Genomic DNA, 22667 nt, shown 5'->3' with positions numbered 1-22667 from the left:
AGATGTAAAATAAACGCTGACTGCACGGTTTCTTTGCTTTTAACCAAGAATTGAGACTGTTTTACGTCCATGTCTATGCAGAATTTGGGGATTTAAGCATTTATTCACAAGAATTTTCAACGGAAAAAGCTCTGTTTACGTCAGGGGGCCGCTAGCCTCATTCGCTAACAGTATATAGTGTATAATGATTATAAAGGGCTATTCTATTCTATAATAAGTTGTGATTGTATATAGAGTTGATTAATAATCTATTTACGTATTATTTATAATTGATTCTCCATGTTTTCCTCAAGTATTAATTTCCGATGTTAAATTTAGTGAATTATTAGCTGTTGAAAACTTGCAGTAAATAAAAAAAATTAAGTTGCTATTTTGGTCAAAAACGTATACGGTATGTTAAATATTGCTATTGATCCTGTAACATAGGTGATTATCTCTGCATTTGGTCATTTTTGTGCATTTAGTGTAAAATCTGAGACTTTTATAGCCATTGTAAGTTGTGTTATACTGAGAGAAAAAAAAAAAAAAATTCGGGATTTTATAAGGGAACCACGTTGAATTTTTGGATGCTGCTGCTCATGGAGACTCATATATGGTTAAGGTAGGTGCCTGTTTTGGTTTTAGGTCAGTAGCAGCTATGGTTTGAAAATATTTTATTTTTTTATTTTTATTATTTTTTTTAAATATGAATCGACCCCGCACCCTGTCAATATATTATGAAGTCTATGGTGCAGTTTCTGCCTTGTGATTTATATTTTTCTTTCATTTCAAATACATGAGCAATGTGGTGTGTATATTTCCTTTGTTTACATTGATAGTATAGTTTTCCGATAATGACTTTTTAATCGATAACCGATATCCCCATGTTGTCCAACTCCAAAAATCTGATAATCCGATAAATGCGTTCGTGGACTTAACATATTATGGCTAATTATATTGTGAACCCCCTCCGGATGCTTTAATAATGATAATGCTCTTATAACAAATCCCAAGCATCTTTGTATAGAAACATCTAACGGTCAATAAACGTAACTGCTGTGCTAGGCTGTGACCAATCCTTGTACAGAGGCAGAAGGCTTCTATATTCACTTGGAAGGCAAAATGTATATTTGCCCAAAACCGATCATAAAAAACTGATGTCAATATTATCCGATATATTTTTAAAATTCTTTTATCGAATCAGAGTAAGCTGACAACTCCAATTTACAGTCAAATGTAGTTGTGGTTTTAAGAGTTAGAACTCCATTACCAAACATGCAATGGGATTACCCATGAGGCCACACAAAGACGTTTATTCTACATTTTCATGCCTCGTCTGCTTATTAGAATCATAAGATAAACAACACATAGCATTGCTGCGAGCGCAAATGATCTATGACAGTACTTATTACCTTCCGTGCGATGAAACATTTTTTCGTAATATGAAGCAGAAAAACTTTCGTGAAAAGAAATTTTTCGTGTACCGAAGCTTTTGTATCTCGAGGTACCGCTGCGCGAAATAAGTGAGTGCGAGTGTTTGCATTCACCTGTCGACCTTTGGGCTGGATGGTGGACGGCAGGTCCTGAGGAGGTTGAAAAAGCATCGAGGAAGAGAGAGAGATCAGTGAGCTTGGCTAAAAATATTGGGAAGCCATTAGAAACATCTCCCAGAAGACCTGCGGCAAGCACAGCAAGCGCGCGCACGAGCAAGCTGAAGTGTGGCGTCAGCTACGATGCACTGCGCACAGTTCGAGAGGCACACCAATTTGTGAACTGAGATATCGGACACCCTGAAGGGGGGAACCGTTGGACAACCACAACAGGACGGATGTGGAAAGTCTGCAACCGCGACACACTCGAGGTTTCTTCTTACAATTTTAAAACAAACAAACATCCGCATGAACGGTTATAATTATAAAACTCGGAAGGGCTGTTTTTTTTTTTTTTGTCTTTTGTTTAAACTCGGGGTTGGGCATCCTTACCAAGATAGAACTGTTAATGCTGGAGTGGCCATTGGCAGGGGATTGCCTGGACGTGGTGGGGGACTCTTTCTGAAATAAGACACACATGTCAGCAAAGCACACACACGCTCCAGCGCACACATCGTTGTGGCCGCAGCACTGACGTGATTCGCACCACGCCGACAGCTTTCTATGAAACGGGCTGGTGCTAAACTGCAAAGAAATCCAAATTCCTGCAATCGCGGTCGTCCCTTGTTAGATATTCCCACTCAGAGGTGAGTAGTAAGGCATTACATTTATTCTGTTACATTTACAGTGGTATGAAAAAGTATCTGAACTTTTTGGAATTTCTCACATTTCACGTCATAAAATCACCATCAAATGTGATCTGATCTTTGTCAAAATCACACAGATGTCAAAACAGTGTCTGCTTTCACTAAAACCACCCAAACATTGATAGGTTTTCATATTTTAATGAGGATAGCATGCAAACAATGACAGAAGGGGAAAAATAAGTAAGTAAACCCTCTGCTTAAGGAGACTTAAAGAGCAATTGAAACTAGGGCTGTCAAACGATTAAAATTTTTAATCGAGTTAATTACAGCTTAAAAATTTATTAATCGTAATTAATCGCAATTCAAACCATCTATAAAATATGCCATATTTTTCTGTAAATTGATGTTGGAATGGAAAGATAAGACACAAACTTGATATATACATTCAACATACGGTACATAAGTACTGTATTTGTTTATCATAACAATAAATCAACAAGATGGCATTAACATTATTAACATTCTGTTAAAGCGATCCATGGATAGAAAGACTTGTAGTTCTTAAAAGATAAATGTTAGTACAAGTTATAGAAATGTTATATTAAAACCCCTCTTAATGTTTTAGTTTTCATAAAATTTTCAATCAAAAAATAAACTAGTAGCCCGCCATTGTTGATGTCAATAATTACACAATGCTCATGGGTGCTGCAGCCCATAAAATCAGTCGCACCCAAGCGCCAGCAGAGGGCGATAAAACTCCCAAAAACACAAGTAACAAGTGGACTTTGCACTGTTCTGTCATTTTAATGTTTGAGTGGGGCATGTGCGTTAATTGCGTCAAATATTTTAACGTGATTAATTAAAAAAATTAATAACCGCCCGTGAACACGATAATTTTGACAGCCCTAATTGAAACCAATTTTTACCAAACAATTGAAGTCAGGTGTGTGCCCAATCACTGATGAGTGGTTTAAAGCTGTCTTGCCCACTATAAAACACACACCTGTCTTGATTAGAACCATTGTCTTATGTGCATCAAGGCTCGGTCCAAAGAGCTGTCTGAAGACCTGCGATCAAGGATTGTCGATTTGTGCAAAGCTGGGAAAGGGTACAAAACCATCTCTAAAAGAATGGATGTTCATCGATCGACAGTCCGAGAAGTTGTCGACAAATGGAGAGAGTTTGGCACTATTGCTTCATTCCCAATGAGTGGCCGTCCACCAAAGATGATGCCAAGAGTTCAGCACAGAATACTCAGACAGGTGAAGAAAGAACCATAGGGTGTCTGCTTAAGACTTACAGAAATCACTGGCACAGTCAAATATCTCTATGCAGACATCGACTATATGTAAAACTATGGCCAAGAATGGTGTTCATGGGAAGAAGCCACTGCTGTCTAAAAAAAACATTGTTGCTCGTTTATGTTTGCAAAAAGGCACTTGGACACTTCACAGAAGTTTTGGCAAAATATTTTGTGGACTGATGAAAGCAAAGTTGAATTGTTTGGGAGTAACACACAACGTCATGTGTGTAGGAAAAATGGAACAGCTCAACACCTCATCCCCACTGTGAAGCATGGTGTAGGGAGCATCATGATTTGGGGCTGCTTTGCTGCCTCAGGGCCTGCACAACTTGCAATCATTAATGGAAGAACGGATTCAAAAGTTTTGGAGAAAAACCTGAGGCTGTCTGTCAGACAGTTGATGCTAAAAAGAAGATGGATGCTGCAACAAGACAATGATCCAAAACACAGAAGTAAATCAACTTCTGAATGGTTTCAGAAGAACAAAATACACATCCTGGAGTGGCCAAGTCAAACAAAGTCCAGACTTGAACCCCAGAGATGCCGGGCACAAAATATTAAATGTGATGGTTCACTTATTTTCCCCACATTCTGTCAATGATTGCATGCTATCCTCATTAAAGTATGAAAACCTACTGTATAAATGTTTGGGTGGTTTTAGTTAAAGCAGACACTGTTTTTTTCAAATATCAGATCACGTTTGATGTTGATTTTATGCAGAAATGTGAGAAATTCCAAAAGGTTCAGATACTTTTTCATTCACTTCGAAGAGTCGTTTTACCATACTGTACTTTTTACTTTTACTTGAGTAGATTCGTGAAGAAATGCTACTCTTACTCCGCTACTTAGGGCTAAGCAAGTTCATTTTTCCTCTTTATTCTACATATTAGATTTTACTTCTTTTTTTTTGTGCCAGAGACGCCATCAGTGGCTCAACCAGTATCACCAATGAGACATCGCGACAATAATCATATGACTCCATTATACAAGTCAGACTTAAGCTTGCCGTTCTATGATCTCGCCAGCCTGTTCAATCACGTGGCGTCTTTAAAGCAACGTTAAACATGTAGTATTTCATGTAGCGTGTCGCCTTCAACATGACTCGAAAGCCCAGATTTTAATCTCTCTCTGTTTTATTTGGCACCGATTGACCACAGAAAACCGGAGATATGATCCTTTTAGTTTCATATTGGAAGTATTTTCCCCACTAGAGGGCACTCATGCTCATCTTTCAGTGCCATTGATGGCGCTAGATGTCCAATCCATTTTGACTAGGGGGGGACGAATGAAGCAGTTTTTATTGACCTGCGGGAAAATTTGAAAATATCCTTGAATATTGGCCACACAAGAAGCTGGAATTCAGCCTACATTATGTTGCAATTCTCAGCTTCAACACTAGATGGAGCTTGTGACTTAAACAGCTCCTTTCCATTTGCGTCTGCGTTGAAGGAGATAGTACTTTCTCTCGTATGCACCGTTTAACTGTTTGCATTACTCTAACACAATTAATATAATCGAGGGAATAGTATCGTTTCTCTTATTTACTGTTTGACCTTCCATTACTGTAACACACCCAATATGAAATAAATAGCAAGTTTAAGGAAAACAAGCAGAATATAGGGCATAAAAGATGCCTTCTTATCACGGAAGCCCAACGTGTTCGTCATGCAACTGACTGAGCAATCAGTTCTCCCGGACAGTCCAGAACAAATGGCGGGACGCCGTCCCAACACAAGGAACACAGGAGAATGCCCGATATCCAATGGATAACACGACTGATAAGACTCCGGGAGCCCCTTTGACGCTGAGGTGGCAAAATCCACAACCCTCGTTGCCCTGACAACAGTAACTCCTGAATCCTCCAGTTCAATCCACAAACAGACAATAATCCCAAACACACCCTTCTTCCTGCCCACGGCCCGCCCTGCGATAGCGTTCATAAGACTGAATATATAACTAAGCCGTGTCATTTTTTCTCAGGAACCTTTTGTTGACGTGTGATAGGGTGACCTTGCCTCCCCGCCTGAGTGTTTCTGTTTTGCCTTGCCATTTTGATCGCTGCCGACCTGAATAAATTGTCAACTTGTTTTTGGTGAGCCTTCTTTAAATCTTTCAAAATGGAGCCAGTTTAAAGGGTTAAGACTAGGGCTGCAGCTATCGATTATTTTAGTAGTCGATTAATCGATGAACTAGTTAGTTCGAATAATCAAGTAATCGGATAAGGAACATAAAAAATTAAAATACCTGAGCTGAACCTCAAACGGTGTAAAAAAATGAATGAATAAGGATCTAAATACAACAAAAGAACAGTTGGCTAACTTGCACAAGTCGGCACAACTTACACAAGTCCGCTAGCTTAAATGCTATAAAATGCCAACTTTTTTTTTTTTTTTAACAATGCTCTTAAGAAATGGTTCAGGCAATATACCTTTAAACTAAATTACGAATGCATTAAAAAACATTCGCTCAAACAAAAAGTTAGCTTACGTTGGTGTTAACAGGGAGCAGCTGGATTCAGCTATGTAAAATGAGGCAGACCTTTGGCCAGTGTACCCACCCTAATCAATAAAACAAAATGCAAACACTTTCAAAATAAACCATTAAAATGCCACTTTAAACGAATACTCGAAGCAACAAAATTTAATTCGAATATTTTTTTCTAATCCAATACTCGAGTTAATCGATTTATCGTTGCAGCACTAGTTAAGACTAAGGTGAACGCGTGGAGTTTGGCCTCCTGGCCGGATTGTTGGGGTCTCGCCGGCCCGGATTGTTGTAGCTGCGACAGCACAGGTCCGGCGGTTCGGCTGGCGCGATTCCAGCAGTCTGGCTAGAAGGTCAGATTCCTTCAGCGTCAAAACCTTACAATATATTGACATGAAATCCACTTCAACGGCTGTTATTGAGTGATCATGTTCAATGGCCGCTAGCCCTTTCAGTCAAAATGGATTGTATATCTAGTGCCATCAATGGGAGCCAATGAGTGTTTTCAATTTTTCTGAATGTTTTTGAATTCCCCGTTGGGGCATTTATGATGCTTCTATTTCTTTTGGGGATTATCTAAAAGGAATAAGCGTATATGATGGGAATGAGGACAGGAGCACGTGTTTGCCATTCCCGGAGCGTAACGGGGAGGACGGATGGCAGGGAATGGGGAAGTTCCGTTATCTTGGTTGTGAAATTGGTGTGCTGGATATCCGAGTGAGCCGGTGGCGCCACTACACACAGAAACGCACGCACACAAAATCCACCACTCGCAAACTCAGCACCCTGGCGAGCAGTTAGTGAGAAGATAAGTAAATGAAATAGAAAAAATAGTTTTACCTCACAGGAGGAGCCCTGCGTCCGGTAACTTGGCACTATTTTAAATGTGATGCTGCCTCGCATCTCCTTCTGCAAAACGCACACGTCGCCTTCAGTGAATGATACGTGCTAATAGCTTAGCATGGTTAGCCCACGCAGACTCACCAGCATCTTCTGCAGCTGCTCGACAGTCTGGTTGGCGACGCTGATGCCGTTGATCTCCCTGATCTCATCTCCGACATGCAACGTGCCTGTTAGACCAGATGATTTCGTTAGTTTGGATGCCATCACATTACATCACTACGTTGCGTGCTACCTTGTCTGTGGATCATTCCACCGTGCATGATCCTGGCCACGATGCAGTTGTTGGAGTCGTTCATTTTCAACGTTATGCCCTTGGGACAACAAGAACAAACATTTACTCTATTTTCTGGACTGTAAGTCACACTTGCTTTTCAAAGTTTGGCTTATACAGGGTGGGGCAGAGCAACTTGCTTATTTAAATTTGCCGCTCTGAAGCGATGGTTGCGCTGAGGATGGTAGGGATGGATTTATTTGAGAGGGTTGGGCTTAAAGTTTGGTTCTTAATGTGCACCCTAAAAGCACCCTCGTGAGGGGAAAGAGCTGGTCCGTGGAACCATGGCCAGCACGAAAACCACATTGTTCCTCCTCGAACTGAAGTTCAACTATCGACCGGACCCTCCTATCCAGTACCCTGGCGTAGACTTTCCCGGGGAGGCTGGGGAGTGCGATCGCCTGTATAACTGTTTGGTGTGCACTATTTGTGAATTGGCATCATTGACCCATGGATTTTTTTTTTTTTTGTAAGAAAACGAACAGGCAGTATCAGTGAATTCTGACCGTTATGTCAACATGATAATTGAGTTTTTCTTGGCCAGGAACACGACCACTGGGGGCAATATTGAAATGTCTATGGAATGCACGCTTGATAAAAATGCCTAAACAGCGAAAGCGCGTTCCATTTTTGTCCACACCATGATGCTCACTGAGGTTCTTGAAAAATAAACACAAAATAAATAACGCATATGGTGATCCTCTACCTTAAATACATGTTGTAATAGGCTCTAATAAACCCCAATTGTTTTCTTGTATTAAAATATGTTGTTAAAAACATATAAAATGTTACATCAATGGCAATATTTTATAATATTCAGTCCATATTCTGACCGTTAGTTGGCGCCATGGTTTGCGGGCTCGCAGTGATGTCATTGGGATCTTTCCAAATGTGTAGCGTGTTCAACAATTGCTTATTGCTGCCTAAACTCCCGAAGTAAAATGCCACGATGTGCTGCTTTTGGATGCAATTTCTAGTCAAATGGAAACAAGGAGAGTGAAGTGAGTGGTCAAGGTGGAATTATTATTTTTACTGAATAAATGTGCATAAGTGGAAGCTTCTCCCTTTTTTTGGTCCCTGTATGCACGTATCCTACCCACCATGCGTTACAACTGGTGCCCGAACATTTTTCCTGGATCCTCAGTCAAGTAAGGGATCCGTCTATTTTCTGGATCCGACGGTCCCACCGTGTCCGCAATATTGGTTTCGGATCTGTCTATTTTTTGTATTCGTCGGTCCCACAGCGGCTTTTCAGATCAGTCTATTTTGTTGAATCGACGGCCTGATCGCGGCTGCAACATTGCCATGGGATCGGTCTAATTCCTGGATCTTCGAGTGGGTAAAAATACGCAGATTTGGATTACTATTGCTATCTTTTTTGTTGACTATTCTTCGTGGGAGTTTTCCCCATATGATACCAAATAATCAAAGCACTATGGCACGCTACAGTGACGACATTGACTCTGACGTGGACCTTACAACAATGTTGGAGTTTGTCAGGGAACGCGTGTTTGTGTACTGCTGAGCTCCCGAGTCCCGAGTGAAGAGTAGTCAAGGTGGAAATATTATTTTTTGTGAATAAATGTCCATAGGTGGAAGCTTCTCCCCTTTTTGGTACTTTTATACACGTATCCTACCTACCGCGCGTTACAATGTACAAGACATGGATTACACAAGGTGTGCTCTTTGGCCTGTACTGTAGGTAAAGCACACGACAGCTCTGGATGCTAACAATCTACATAATTATATTGGGCTAATTTTTAAAACGCAATATGCTGACCTTGAATATCTGCAAATAAAACCGGAGTTCCCAACAGCATACGCTCTCTCGCTCTGTTGTCATTGAGACTTTTGCCCAACTTTTGTCTTATCAGGTATTTGCTGCACGCATTTTTCCCTGAAGCTCGTCTTGTGAACGACCGACAGTGCTTTCTTGCTCCTCACTTTTCAGATCTGGTTCAAATAGGAAGGGTAGAACCGACGATATGTTGGGAAAGCTAACGAGTGACACGCTGGAATTTCGGCAACGGGACCGGTGACGTCACGCACTGCAACGTAACAAGAATGGCGACCCATCACTTAAAATAATTGTACAAACGTTATTAAAACAAAAACATTGAGGGGTTTTAATATCAAATTATTTTAAGTCATACTAACATTTATCTTTTAAGAATTACTTGTCTTAAAAATATAGGATCCCTTTAAATAAGCAAGTTGCTCTGCCCCATCCTGTACTTAGGTGCGGCTTATAATACAAACACTTTTGTTTTGTGATGCATGCTTTTATTTTGGCGCAGGAAGCAAGCACATGTACAGACGAACCCGCACACCATACACACATATCTGCCGAGTGACAGAAGTGACAGCTTGCGTGCACATTTGTTGCTTGTGAAGCATCCAGAGGTGATGGCTGTACAGTATATAACCCCTTTTGTACTGATTGTGTGTTTTCATTTGTGGTCAAATCCTTGGGGGGAGTTTATGTGATTGTTTTTGATGTGTGGACGCTAACTGAAAAATGCTAATTGTTTGTTATTGCTCTATCAGCAGCTACTTGTAAATGCAAATTTAAATTGCAGTTACTGAAAATGAGACTGGCTTAATTTCATTTTATTTTAGTTCATTCTGCAAATGTTGATGTCATGAGCAGCTGAATAAAGTCAGCAAACCACCCGGACGTCTTACATTGTCATTTCGGAGCTTAGCTCGCTGCCTAGCTAGGATTTAGCTCCAACATCTTGGCGAGGACAGTACAATGACGAATACTACATGTTTTTGGATAGGTGTTTTTTTTTCAGTTTACAGGCTGTTTTGAGGTATTTAAAGGGTTAATCCCAATTTACGCGGAAATCCGGGTAACATCGCCAGCGCCGGAACCTATGCTCAAAAAATGTGGTCATCAATTGTGTGAAAGCGCACCATGGGCTCATCCGTGTTCTTCTGGAACTGCACCAAGCGCACCCTGGTGACGTTTTCCAGGTCCATGTCTCCGTTGGTGCTTTCGGGCGAGTCGCCATTCAGGTAGGGCGAAGTAGGCGGCGGCGTCACCCTCAGCGCCTCGTCGCTGTAGACTTCATGCGCCACCACGTCGTGGGCCTGCAGCAACGCCTTCGATGACAACAAATGGAGCACAAATGCATTAGATTCAATTTGATCATTACACATACATGATTTCATTTTCATTTTTAACTCCGCACAATGCATTTGCATGAAGACATTTTATATTTGTAACTTCTCTATGAATATACATTACTGTACAGCAGATAGAATATATCAAATTTGTTTGTAAAATGAATGGTGTATTACATGTAAATGGCCTAATTTGTTCCAAGCACTTCTAAAAACACCACATTAAATTTGCTATCATGTCCTCTGATCGCCTGTCATTATTTGTAATTCTTTGTTGCCCCCTACTGGCACTTAAGTGTAACTAGTTCGTTAAGCTACAGATGGGAATCGAGAACCGGTTCTTCAAGAGAACCGGTTTTGAGTGGTCCAATTCCATGGAATCGGTTGGCAATTTATCCAACGATTCTCTTATTGGTTCCAACCAGCACGATTTACGTTTTAAAGTTTACGCATGTTATACACTTTTGAATCGGCAAGCACGGCAACATAAGTACCATTGGCCTGACTTCTCATGAAGTGAAACCTGGAGCGAGTCGTCACCTAGTGAATTTGCATTGCATTGACTTTTACAGGCCATGTCATTATTCATGGGACTACTTAAAGCAGACATGTCCAAAGTGCCAAATGCGGCCCGTGGTCAAATTTCATCTGGCCCCCAGCTTCTGTCATAAAATGAATAACGTCTGGCCTGCACACAGACTTCATAAATTGGTCAGCAGTACTGCTACCAGCATATGAAGTAGCTTACACACTAAATGCTGCTCCTCATTTACCCACTAAAAGGCAGCAGCACTCTAAGCAACATTAACCCCGTGGGACCGTTTACTTCCAATTTTCTAAAATGGCGACATCAACCAAAAAAAAAAAAAAAAAAAAAAAAGAAAGTTGACTGTGACGGCCGACGTTTCAAGGATAGGTTGAAATTGGACTATTTCTTCACTAAAATACACAACAACTGTGTCTGCCTCATTTGCAAAGAGACAGTCGCTGTTTTTAAACAGTTCGATGTGAGGCGATATTACCAATCAAGACACGCTGACATGCACGACAAGATTACAGGGAAGATACGCAGCAAGAAATTGAAGCAACTTGAAGCTAGTTTAATTTCACAGCAGTAGCATTTCGCAAGAGCCCGATAGTCGAAAGAGACCGCCACAAAGGCTAATTGCGAGATTGTTGAAATTATGAATTAATTAAAAAAAATAAAGCAAATGTGACATACAAAATGGCTTGCTAAAATTTGCTTAAATATATTGTTCTAAGTAAAGGATATAAGACAAGGTCGGCCCCCCACATTTTTACCACACCAAATCTTGCCCCCTTTGCAAAAAGTTTGGACACCCCTGACTTAAAGAAATGGTGATTTTTCAAAAAAAGTCCATTAATGGGTCTATCGTATTCCTTGTCGAATACGCTATAAGAAAAATATAACATACTGTATATGCATCTAAAATAATCCTTAATGATTTTATTAGCAATTTTAAATCTCCTGTTAGAAAGATTCCATGGATATGCGTTCGTTTCCATAGCAACCAGTTAGTTTCTGTTATTGTCCTACGTCATGCGCGCTGCGTATTCTGGGACCATAGGCGTAAGGTGCGCATTTCAAGCAGAGGACGGCCACCTGTTAGAGGAAGTATTGATCTGTGCGTCTTTGAACGAATGTAACTATTTCCTCTTCATGCCATAAAGTTCTTATGATAAGTTAGAGCCGTTATCAGCGCAAGCGTTTCGTGTTTTTACCGTTACGTCGGCTGGTTGCCCCCGCTCCTTCTCGCTGTGTCGAGGAGAACGTTGTTTACATTATTTTTGCGTTGCACATTTGTGTTACGAGGGAATGTGTTAGTTTAGCATCTTAAAATGATGTTGTACATTCATGAGTGTAAAGTGCTTAGTTTTTGCCACTTTTATGGCCAAGATAACCGCACGTGCACGCAGCGTGCTTCCTAGTTGTGCGCGCGCGCGCTCGCGCCCCCCCCACCTTTGTGTCATTATAATATTACGAGTCATGTATGTGTGTTATTGACTGCTCTACAGTCAATTTGCATTGTTTATTGCATCAGCACTAATTTTCTTTCCTTTCAGAACCACACATTTCAGTCTTTTTCCACACACATACAAATACATCAACATCTTTCCATGCATGCTCTCATCTGCTCATTGAGTGATTGTCCTATCAAGTGCCATTGCCTGTATATAGTTGTGCCTGTTGCCAAGTTGGACTAAAAGTGCCAAAGACCAACTCCACTCTCCGCTCCTTGTGTTCTAACCGACACTCCGAGGCGAATGAACCATAAACATATTGAACCCAGAACCTCATACAGTCTATTACTCCAAATTAGAATCGATAAGGGAATCGATAAAGAATCGAATCGTTAAGCAATATCGATAATGGAATCGGAATCGTAAAAATCTTATCAATTCCCATCCCTACTACAGACATATGCGGCGAATTCGCTGCTAAACGTGTAGTTGCGCCACTAGGAATAGTAGCGGTTTCACCCACGTGGGAAACAATCTGCTAATTACTTGTGCATCAAAAAATATGTTTGCAAACAAATTACCTTTAAATATTTTCCTTGACATACGTTGATAAAGTTTGTCATGCAATGTGATAAATTGACCTATCTTGCTATATCCTTGTAAGTCTGTATTATTTTGTCGCTTGAAGCCATTGACAGTTCTTGACATTCATTTCAATTGGGAAGCCTGGTAATAAGAGATCATGCTTGATCTCAGCATGTGGGCAGTAAGAGTTAATCAGTTGAATGAATAAGCCACTGAACTGTCATCTAAGGTGGACCTCTAATCCCATTACAATGCCACTGATTAATCAAGTCGAAGTGATGTTTGGCATGTTTGCCTGTAGTTTTGGAGCTGTTTTTTCATACAATGTTCAGTTCTGGCAAATCGGTTAACCTTTTGATTTGACCTTAGTTGAAAATGTTTCGCCGCTTTATGAAAGATTTAGTTGTGGGGGAAAAATACCCTTTTACCAAAACTATCTTTTAAAACTTTCTCAACTAAGCTGCTTTCCAAAAAAGAACAACATCATGTCAGCTATTAGAAATTGAGTTCCATCCATGTAAGACTTCCAAGTTTTGATGCGCTCACCAGAAAACAAATACGGATGTCACTGACCCAATTTCGTAATTGCAAATCACATTTATGATACTGAAACAGTTTGAAAAGTACAACCATAATAGCTCAATCTTTCACAATGTATTTATCTTTTATATAAGTATGTAAAATAATACACTGAAACACTACTGTTTTCATCATTGATTTCGACATCATGTTGTCAAGTGGGAGGCGTGGCAGCCAATGAACGAATGAGTTCATTTTTGGGGCATTTAACATCATTTCCTGTTGAGTTTCGGTCAATTCCTGTTGTTTTTGGGTTATTCATTTAGGGACATTCTCGAAGCGCTTCGTTTTCAGCAACCCAAAATCAGAGGGACAGCGAGAACCAAAAGTAGAATTTGCCATGTGGCAAAATGGATTTTGCCATGTGGCTTTTTTTCCATGTGGCATTTTTTTGCCATGTGGCATGGCTGGGCAATGGATTTTGCCATGTGGCTTTTTTTCAATGTGGCATTTTTTTGGCATGTGGAAAAATAGATTTTGCCATGTGGCATTTTTTTTTTTTTTGCCATGTGGCATTTTTTTTGCTATGGAATTTGCCATGAGGATTTTTTTTTTTGCAATGTGGCAAAATGGATTTTGACATGTGGCGTTTTTTTTTTGCCATGGGGCAAAATGGATTTTGCCATGTGGAATTTTTTTTTGCCATGTGGCAAAATGGATTTTGACATGTGGTGTTTTTTTTTTGCCAGGTGGCAAAATGGATTTTGCCACGTGACATTTTTTTTCCCATGTGGCATTTTTTTTTTGCCGTGTGGCAAAATGGATTTTGCCATGTGGCTACATGGCAGAAAATGCCACATGGCAAAAAAAATGCCACATGGCAAAATCCATTTTGCCACATGGCAAAAAAATGCCTCATGGCAAAATGCATTTTGTCACATGTCAAAAAAAATGCCACATGTAAAAATCCATTTTGCCACATGGCAAAATCCATTTTGCCACATGCCAAATTCATTTTGCAACATGGCAAAAAAATGCCACATGGCAAAAGAAATTTTGCCACAGGGCAAAAAAATGCCCCATGGCAAAATAAATTTTGCCACACCGCAAAAAAAATTGCCACATGGCAAAAAAAAAAAATGCCACATGGCAAATACCACTTTTTGTTCTAGGCCCTGCTTCCAAAATCAACAGGAAGTGACCTGTAAATGCCCCAAAACGAAAAGGAAGTGACCAAAAATCAATAGGAAATGACGTAAAATGCTCCAAATGTCAACGGCTGCCACCGACGGCCATAGACGTCCAATCCATTTGAACTGGGAGGTGGGCAGCGAATGCAGGAAAGTTCATTCCCTGCCTCCCTGCCAGTTCAAATGAATTGGACATTTACAATTGATGAACTCAACTTGTTTTGTTTTTCTATTTCTATTCCTGTGAACATTTTGCAATTGTAGTATTATTATTGTAGTCATCAGGAAAGATTCACACTACTATCCAACAATTTCAGCCAAAATATTACATTTAAATGTTCTGTATAGTTGTGGATCTCCTACCAAAACAAACACAACGCCAACAAAAGAAAGACTTTCTATTCACAGGCTAAACATGCACGCGTTCTTTAACTCACCATGAAATGTGGCTGAGTCAGTATCCGTCTGAGTTCTTTGGCGTCGTGGTTCTCCGGGTAGCAAGAGATCTCTTCCAATACCTGAGAACCAGCAAAAAAACAAAACAAAACAAAAAAAACAAAAACACGCTTTGAAAAACCACCCTGGGAAATATTCCGTCTACCTCGCCGACCCTCCCTAAAAATGCCCCCGGACCGGTCACAGCCAAGTTTGGACACCAAGTTGACAAATCTCCTCCTCTGCCTGCTTTTTTTTTTTTTTTTTGGCAGCACTCAGATAGAAGTCAGCTCCAGTTATGTTGCGCCTGACTGGTGAATGTGGCGTTGCTGAGGAGAGGAGGGGCCGTGAGGGTGGGTCGCTTTGAATACAAGCCATTGTGAAGCAATCATGTCGTTTGTCCATTTAAAAAAAAAAGCCATGTCGATTGTCCGTCGCCGACAGATCTCAAAAGCATTGGTAGCATGTGTGATGGAGCGCTTACATATTCCAGATGTTTCAAAGCGTCACTGTCTTCCCGGTGCGAGGAGAACGTCTTGAGTGGAGGAAGACACAGGGAGACCAGGTTACAATGTAAAATCGGCACGGCTAGTCTTCCAGGTAGCAAGATTAGTGCGGAGAGCCAAAGCAGCTAATTTTAGTCAGTAGTTGTAGGAACTAGGGATCTCCCGATCCAGGTTTTTGCACTTCCGATCCGATACCGATACTAGCCGATACCGACCTATCTGAGCATGTATTAAAGTTTAAAGTTATTTAGCCTCCTTACTTAGTTGTCAGACTCATGTTGAAAAGGGTTTTAGTACTCTTGATAACAACTAGCCAGCTGAATTAGGTGAGTTTCAATAACACACAATGATTGTTAACAAGAAACTGACCTGTTTATTCAGTGACAAACACAAAACATTATAAATAACAAACAGAAATGGCATAGTCAGTCAGTAAAACGTGCAAATAATATTGTAAACTGTCAGTGGAAAATCCCACAAACCCCCCAAGCTATTAGATGCTTTTAATGTTTCGTGCATTAGTTACAATAATTGTATAAAAAGCCTCTCAGGTTTAAATAAACGACTATTTCAGTATCAAGTTAACATTTTAAAACGGTAAATAAAATACTCAAGTCCCCATTCTGTATCAGCAGCTTTAAACTACATTCAATTAATTTAATTTTGCGAATCAATTGTTAAAGTTGTTAAAATTGCTCCCGTTATTCCACAATTTCCCTTCTGTCTACTTTTAACATGTGAAAGTTTTAAAACTGTTTTGAAGATAGATTCAAGTCAAGATTTTGCCGATTTAGGAGTATTTTAGATAAAAAGTTAATTACGTTCGCTTGAAAGGTTCACTACAACAGCCTACAAGGGAAGTCTCCTGCTTTAAGATGGCGGCTGTTTACTAACGCAGGTAGTTTTCAATGCACGTGTTGCTAACGGTGTCGAGTCTGTCAATTTGCATCTAGTTTTATATACATTATATCTATTAGACAAGCATGATGACGGCATTGTGTCCTGAAGACCGCGCTGTGTATTAGTTCCGCTTTACTTGACTTATTTCAATAATCGGAATTTGGATGTTCGTGAATTGTTCTCGAATCTTCCACGGCCCAATCGTTGAAGGATGTAATGACGTCTGGGCATGTTGTACCGTGGTTCTAATGCTGCGTTCCAGAAAAGTGGGTTGTCGGACTTTTCCGACCTCCGACTAGGAAAATATAATTGGAACGCCACTCGAACTGGGAGGTCCAAGTCGCGAAGTCGGAGAAAAAATAACTACCCCGACTTCCAAGTTGTTTCAATCTGACGTCACTGGACAAAATGGCGCTCAAGAAAACGTATTGAATGATAACACAATAATGAAGTAAATCAAGTTTATTTGAGACGCCATGTATTTTTTCTCATACAGTGAATTCTCTTTGTTGTGCTATGTTTTTATATTGACGATCAGCAAAGGATGTACGTAAAAAAAGGCAGTTTACAATGTGGGCAATAACGCAGCCGTCGTTTTTCCTCTACTATTTGATCGCTTATAGGAAGGCAGGTTGGCTGGAGGTCAAAATGTCTATTTTGGGTGGCCAAAATAAAACACACCTTGTCGCGATCAGCCATCTTTGTTGTTTACATTTGCTTGGAACGCTTTGAGGTCGGAACTGGTACCATCCGAGTGGGATAAATCCGACTTCCCACTTCTCTGGAATGCAGCATAAAAGTGTTGGATGGTGCGTCTTTACTCACGAGAGATAATGGCTCTTCATCCAGAATGAATTCTTCGGCAATGACTCTTGATATTCCCTGGGCTTTGGGACTGTCGAGTGCCAGTTTGTCACGCATAGCAAAAGTTTCTGCCAGTGTTTGTTGCGTTGGTTCTATTAAAACTTCTTACAGCTTTACCACCACGCTTGACTTTATTGTGGCATATGTTGCACTCTGCCTCTTCACCTTTGTCGTCCTTTAAGGTGAAATGATCCCACACAGCTGACATTTTTACGATAAAGTCTCTCGGTAACTTGGGAGACGGTAATGTAGATGTAGTGTGTTGAAGGTGTGCCGTAAAATGCAGACCGGATTTTAGGGAAACCGAAGCAAAAACTGGAATGGATTATGTATATCGGTGCGCTGGAAAAACCGGACCGGATTAAAAAAAAAAAAAAAAAAAAGGATCGGAAGTCTGGATCAGAATTTTTCCGTGTCGGCCGATCCAAAACACAGAAGTAAATCAACTTCAGAATGGTTTCAGAAGAACAAAATACACGTTCTGCAGTGGGCAAGTCAAAGTCCAGACTTGAACCCCACTGAGATGCTGTGGCATGACCTAAAGACAGCGATTTATGCCAGACGTCCCATGAATCTGACTGAATTACAGCAGTTTTGTGGAAAGTAATGGGCCAAGATTAGTCCTGATCGATGTGCCAGAGTGGTCTGCAGCTACAGGAAGCATCTGGTTGAAGTTATTGCTGCCAAAGAGTGGGGGGGGGGGGCACTATTAAATTAGATGGTTCACTTACTTATTTTTCCCCCTTCTGTAGTTGTTTTGCATACTATCCTTGTTAAAATCTGAAAACCTATGTTTGGTTGGTTCAAGTTAAAGCGGGCACTGTTTTTTCATCTGTGTGATTTTGACTAAGATCAAATCACATTTGATGGTGATTTTATGCAGAAATGTGAGAAATTCCAAAAGGTTCAGATTAGGGCTGTCAAAATTAATGCCATCTTGTTGATTTATTGTTATAATAAACAAATACAGTCCTTATGTACCGTATGTTGAATGTATATATCCGTCTTGTGTCTTATCTTTCCATTCCAACAATAATTTACAGAAAAATATGGGATATTTTATAGCTGGTTTGAATTGTGATTAATTACGATTAATTCATTTTAAAGCTGTAATTAACTCGATTAAAAATTTTAATCGTTTGACAGCCCTAGTTCAGATACATTTTCATACTAGTGTATTACGAAAAAGGAATACATATTTGATACATACATATTTGATCATAAAAAAAATTATAGATGATTATAGGGCTGCAGCTATCGATTATTTAAGTAATCAATTTATTGATTAGTTTTAATAATCGAGTAATCAGAATACAGACATTTAATGCATTGCAGAACAAATTTAAGGAGCTAGAATAGAATACCTTTGCTGTTTTCTTCACTGACCAATTTAATCAACATTTTGGACCCAAAAAGTATTAAAGAAAAAAAAAAAAAAAAAAAAAAAAAATCCCCATTTTTTTTAGGGTGTCAAAATTTGTAATATATGTCCCATTGACAACCGAACATGGTCGACCAACCGTTTTAAAGCTTGATAATATTGATTCAAATTCTTTTCGTATAATGAGGTACCACAGTAGTTTTATTTTTAAGTATTAACTCACTAGCTGCAATTGACGACCAATGACGTTCAATAAATGTAAACTGAGAGGACTGGCTGTGAAAGCTAATTTTTCAATAGCAGCCAATGAATTAATAACATTGCCCGAGGTATCGAACCGGTATCGTGCAAAAACAGATTTTCCCCTTCCTCTTTAGGCAATGAAAGTAAATGTGATTTTACATAAGCAGGGCCATAATTCTACCCTGTGTAAGCGTGCTGCAGTGTGTGTGAGCGTCAAGCAGCTAATGAGGGAAGTCAAAGAGCTTTATGAGAAGAGCGCAGTGCAAACAGGCCACCACAAAACTGTGGTGCAGCTGCTCAGACAATGAGCGCGAGTCACTGGCAGCGCACACAAAGACCAGGCGGGAGGTCACTCAAGTTCATAACCGGGTCCCAAAACATGATGAAAAAGTAGGCAAACCCTGACATTGACACTTCATACGTGCTGAAGAGTAAAGGCATTAGTAAGCAAAAAAAGTTAGAAAGATTAATAAAGCCCGGGCACTGAAAGAGACAATTTATTGTCATTAGCATTTTCCACTGCACTGTACAAGATATTGTTTTTTCGCCGCATAGCAAAACATCAAACCAGCAGAAAAGTGCGCACACTACATGTTTTTGCATAGTTGTTTTGAAATTTAGGGGGTATTCAGTCGTACTTAAAGGGTCACTTCCGACTTACGCAAAAATTAGGGTTACGTCGCCAGCGTAGGCAGGGAACTCGTTTGTAACCCGGGACTACCTGTGTAAAATAAAATAACTTACAAGGCACGAACAGGGAGATGAAATACCTAGCAAGCAATGGCTGCCGGAGTTAGCTTGGCTTGTTTGAGCTCGTGTAGTTATGTGATAACGTCTGTAGAATTAGCCTCACAAACTATTTCCACTTAAGTGCCTTTATGGGGCAAGGAAACATTGCAAATAAAGATAGGCAATCAGAGGACATGACAGCATATTGAATGTTGTGTTTTGGAACGAATTAGGCCATTTCCATGTAAAATTATCATCATTGTCGTTATTATCATCATGAAACGAAAGTCACTCCAGAACAAATTTATTTTGAATATTGAGGTACCACTGTTACTCCGTAATGCCGCGACAATACAAAAATGCCAATCCTAAACAACTTTGTCAAAAAAAAGAAAAAAAAAAAGCCAAATGCCTGGAATTGGCAATAGAAAGCTTATACAGTGCAGTGGAAAATGAAATTCGGCAGCATCTTTAATCACATACATGATGGAAATGTCACCTTTGACAGTGTGTGCTTTTACCTCCTTTGCTCTCTGCACTCCGTCACTGGACGGATTCCTGATCTGCGGGGACGACTTGGTGTTGATCTTATCGTAGAGCTGCAAAATATAAAAAATCACTTCCATTAATTAAGACAGTTTGCTTACGTCACTGTTTAATAAAGGAACCAACTGGTTGTGACCAAAATTTTCCACTCGAATAGTGTCTATGTCAACTCACTGGCTGCCATTGACTGCGCTGGACGTCTAATTGATTTTGACTGCGAGGGGACAAATGAATGAAGGCAGCCAATGAGTGATTACAGGGTGCACATTTGAGACATTGGTGCCTAGGTAGTTAGTTGGATTCTTCTCAAAATTGGTGAGACTGTTCATGAGACGTATAAGATCTTTATCAAAGATATAAAGTTATCAAAATTGTGAGTTATGCCAAAGTAGGCCTTTTTTTTTTTCGGCAACACGCCAAATTCAGTAAATGACTGATAACTCCCTGATCCAAGGTTCAGTCTTTTTCATATCTGGCATGTATGAAATATTACCAGTTAGGCCTGGCACCCCCTGCTGGGAACAGGAAAAGCCCTTTTTTTTTTTTTTTTTACTAGACAAGCTCCTACTCCAAGGGAAAACAAATCAATTGACCTCGGATCTGGATCAGGGGACGTGTTTTGGTGCCTGATGAAAAATATTGAGGTTTCATTGAAGCAGAGGGGTCCAAACCGGGAAGTGAAAATGACTGTCCCCATTTTGTCTCACCACAAATATTGAACAGTCATGCCTGGCTACCACTGACGGCCATAGGCATGCCACCCTCCCAGTTCAAATGGATTTGACCTCTACTAGAGATAAACTCATTCCAGTTCACAGCAGAAGGATGAAAATAGCTTGTTTTTCTGTTTATTAGTTGTTTCGTAGAATGATTTCCTGACCCATGCATCGATATTTATTGTATTGCCATATCGTGAGATCATCGGTATCGTGAGCCTTGTATCGCTAATCGTATCGAATCGTGAGGTACCCACCCCTAATTGGGATGCAAAGTAGGGCTTTAGCTGTCGATTATTAGGGTAATCGATTAATCTATCAATTAGTTAGTTCGAATAATTGAGTAATTGGATTACGAACATTTAATGTGTTGCAGAATAAATTTTAATACATGTGAAACAAGTGTTTGTGCTTGCAATAATATGTATTTTGGGCGCTAATTTTACACTTTCAAAAGAGCACTAAATGCTAATACAAAAAAACGATATAAAAAGATAAATGAGGATGTAAGTACAACAAAAGAACAATTGGCTAACTTGCACAGCAAAAGTCCGCTAGCTTAAATGCTATAAACATGCTAACATTTCTTTTTTACAATGCTCTTAACAAATCGTTCAAAGACATAGCCCCACAACAAACTGCTAAATATACTTCTTAACTAAATAACAAATGCATAAACAAACATTAGCTCAAAGAAAAACACACTTTATGCTAATCTTAACAGGGAGCAGCTGGAATCAGCCATGTTAGACGAGTTATGGCATAATCACCGTTGACACTAGAGGGCAGTGTATCCACCCAAATCAATAAAACTAAATGCAAAACTTAAAAAAAAAAAAACATTACAACGTCACTCTAATTAATTGATTACTCGAAGCAGCAAAATTTGATTCGAAGCCGTTTTCTAATCAAATTAATTGATTAATCGTTACAGGACTAATGCAAAGTATTGACATATTGCCACACTTCACTAATCTACCAGAAAATTTAAAATGCTTGGGGGAACAAAACAGCAACCTAAGCTTCGGACGTCAAAATCACCAGAGGAGACCAATTAGTTATCAGGAGAAAATCATCAAACACTCACCATACGGATGCAGGGAAAGGGGTTTTGAAAAAAAGCTATCTAAGCTAGAAAACTCCATTTGCTGCTGTCCTCCGGCTCGGACACATCGCATTGCACGCTGCTTTCAGCTGCGCTTCCAACACAGCTGTGTTTCTTACACACGTCCTTACAGTGGACACCATTGTACTGGTCCCTTGTCGTTTTAATCGAAGCAGAAACGACGGCGGCGGCCTGCACTGAAACTACACTACTACTGTACAATCCAACAGAATCTTCCAAAGCAAGTTATGACCGAGTTCCGTTCCGACATGGGCGACGAAACCCGAATTTCAAGTGCTGTAACTTACACAAATTAGAGAAGCATCACATGATTTTTCAAACAGTGACAATACTTTTGTCCAGTCCATTCTTGGAGTTTTGTGTAAAATGATCATGATTTAATTTGTTTTTCCATTCTCTTTTGTGTTTTTTCATTGCAAGAAAAAAATAAATGAAGATATCACTACCAAACCAATTGTAATTGCAATCATTTTATGGGGGGAATTGAGCATTATCTGACAGAATGGCAGGGGTGCCAATACTTTTGGCCAGCAGTGTAACTGTGTGTCATCTAGGGGTGTGTATTGCTTCATACCTGGCGATAGGATTGGGATCGAGATTCACAGGTTACAATTTGATTTGATCCTGATTAATCCCTAC

The 22667-nt window shown here is 39.9% G+C and overlaps 1 protein-coding gene across 21 annotated transcripts in view; it reads right to left on the bottom strand.

The window, feature by feature from the left end:
- Positions 1-22667, bottom strand: part of caska (calcium/calmodulin-dependent serine protein kinase a) — a 184446-nt gene that overhangs the window by 19526 nt on the left and 142253 nt on the right. For 8 of the 21 annotated variants that reach the window (XM_057852416.1, XM_057852415.1, XM_057852421.1 and 5 more), the window contains 9 exons: positions 20162-20239; positions 15502-15552; positions 15020-15100; positions 10096-10284; positions 7138-7216; positions 6987-7072; positions 6843-6911; positions 1962-2030; positions 1527-1562 (listed from right to left, as the gene is read on the bottom strand). In XM_057852416.1, the coding sequence (XP_057708399.1) occupies positions 1527-1562; positions 1962-2030; positions 6843-6911; positions 6987-7072; positions 7138-7216; positions 10096-10284; positions 15020-15100; positions 15502-15552; positions 20162-20239 (738 nt within the window). The remainder of the gene's footprint in view (positions 1-1526; positions 1563-1961; positions 2031-6842; positions 6912-6986; positions 7073-7137; positions 7217-10095; positions 10285-15019; positions 15101-15501; positions 15553-20161; positions 20240-22667) is intronic. The other 13 variants (XM_057852424.1, XM_057852426.1, XM_057852427.1 and 10 more) reach the window with 3 other exon arrangements.

The sequence above is a fragment of the Corythoichthys intestinalis genome, chromosome 12 (genome assembly GCF_030265065.1).
Source record: "Corythoichthys intestinalis isolate RoL2023-P3 chromosome 12, ASM3026506v1, whole genome shotgun sequence".
NCBI lineage: Eukaryota > Metazoa > Chordata > Actinopteri > Syngnathiformes > Syngnathidae > Corythoichthys > Corythoichthys intestinalis.
The sequence above is the reverse complement of the archived record's forward strand: the minus strand, read 5'-3'. Positions and strand labels throughout refer to the sequence as shown.